General features: G+C 32.4%; 1 protein-coding gene across 1 annotated transcript in view; it reads left to right on the top strand.

Annotated features, from left to right (window-relative positions):
• Positions 1 to 1,845, top strand: part of NAALAD2 (N-acetylated alpha-linked acidic dipeptidase 2) — a 60,235-nt gene that overhangs the window by 31,113 nt on the left and 27,277 nt on the right. Inside the window, 3 exon segments of the mRNA XM_017859058.1 lie at positions 1,028 to 1,113; positions 1,394 to 1,513; positions 1,619 to 1,701. Of these exon segments, the coding sequence (XP_017714547.1) occupies positions 1,028 to 1,113; positions 1,394 to 1,513; positions 1,619 to 1,701 (289 nt within the window).

Here is a 1,845-nt window from a genome sequence, read left to right as displayed (position 1 = left end):
AAAAAAAAAAAAAAAAAAACCCATCGATTAGTTTTCCTCTGAGGTAATCTCAGTTGAATATTGCAAATGGATTAAATATCAGAAGCACAGTATATTTTGGTGGGGTGGGGAAGCCAGAATTTGTTCTTAACAATATACAAGTTTCAGGGTCTTATTCGTTTTTCCATCACAAACTAGAAACAACTGCGGTCTCCCTACCCTTAGAATAAACAATGATTAATTTTGTTCTCTTGGGGAATAGTAGTATTTTCCCATGTCATCTTGGATACATAAAATGTGTGTGACACTTTTTTTTTTCTGTCTGGCTGAGCTTGATTGTATTTTCCCTTGTTTCCTAATTCAGTTGATTGTAACTCATGAATGAATATTTAAAAGCCTGACCCAAATCAGAATCAACAATCATGGCCTAGAAACATTTCACTATGTAGTTGTGCATTTTAGCAGGAGCTTCCCAAATTCTCATTTAACAACAGAATTTGTTATGTTTTTTATAGGTGGCACTAAGCCAGCTCTTAAACTTACTTACCATTTCCACAATCATGTAGAAAATTACTGAACCTAGAATTTAATATAAATATAAACAGATACATTGAAATAATAAGCTTATAACTTCTTTCTTTATTACATAATGGGCTGTCTTCTTTGTTTTCATAATTAACTGGGGTATATTTTTACATTTTAGAATAAATATTGAAGACATTTTGAATAATAGAATATTTTGAATTTTAAATAGATAACAATTTAGCTATGAGAAAATAACATAAAATAGACAGCTTTTAAAATTTGGCTTCAAGGCGCATACTCAGGTGCTTAGAGGTAAATTTGCATAATGTCTGTACTTTACTTGCAAATGCTTCAACAGTGTTAACAATTATTGAATTTAGGTGGTAGAGATTATGAGAATCCATTATGCTATTGCACAACTTTTCATAATAAAGCACTATTATGAAGATAGTTTTTTATAATGAAACACTGTAAAAAAACATAATTTTCTGTACTAAGTAATTTATTCCTTTTAAAATTCTAGGAAGGTTAGAATGCATGTTCATAACATCAATAAAATTACAAGGATTTACAATGTAATTGGAACTATCAGAGGATCTGTGGAACCTGGTGAGTCAGATAATTTTTTTTAAAACATTTTGTTTTTACACAAATTAAAGAGTAAGTAAAGATAAATTGTAGGCAACAATTGATGTGGGTTTTTTTGGCTGATTTGAAACTACTAAATTTTGAGAAAAACTGGTACAAGCCTAAAAGAAGATTTTACTTTAGTGTTTCTTGTCTTCTATAGAGGAAACTCAAGCAAGATAATTTTTATTTTAAAAACATAAATCACAAATATTTATAATGTATTCAAAGTTGTAGATTTTTTGAACATATTATTTTCCAGACAGGTATGTTATTCTGGGAGGTCACCGGGACTCCTGGGTATTTGGAGCTATTGACCCAACCAGTGGGGCTGCTGTTTTGCAAGAAATTGCCCGGAGTTTTGGAAAACTGATGAGTAAAGGTAAACAACCTTTCTTTCCTAGATGATGACAAAAAGTGACTTGCTTAATTTTCTTTTATTATTTAGGCAGTTGTACCTAACCACCTGTGTTAACAATACTTACAGGCTGGAGACCTAGAAGAACTATCATTTTTGCCAGCTGGGATGCAGAAGAATTTGGACTTCTGGGTTCCACAGAATGGGCTGAGGTAAATAAGACAAAGAAGGTTCTTATTATTTTTTCTTTTGGTCAACAGGGAACAAATATGTATGTATCTCAGGATGATCAAAAATACATTCCAGGCCGGGCGCGGTGGCTCAAGCCTGTAATCCCAGCACTTTGGGAGGCCGAG

Source organism: Rhinopithecus bieti, unplaced genomic scaffold (assembly GCF_001698545.2).
Source record: "Rhinopithecus bieti isolate Rb0 unplaced genomic scaffold, ASM169854v2 scaffold_49381, whole genome shotgun sequence".
NCBI lineage: Eukaryota > Metazoa > Chordata > Mammalia > Primates > Cercopithecidae > Rhinopithecus > Rhinopithecus bieti.
Note: the sequence above shows the minus strand (reverse complement) of the source record. Positions and strands in the feature narration are given on the sequence as shown.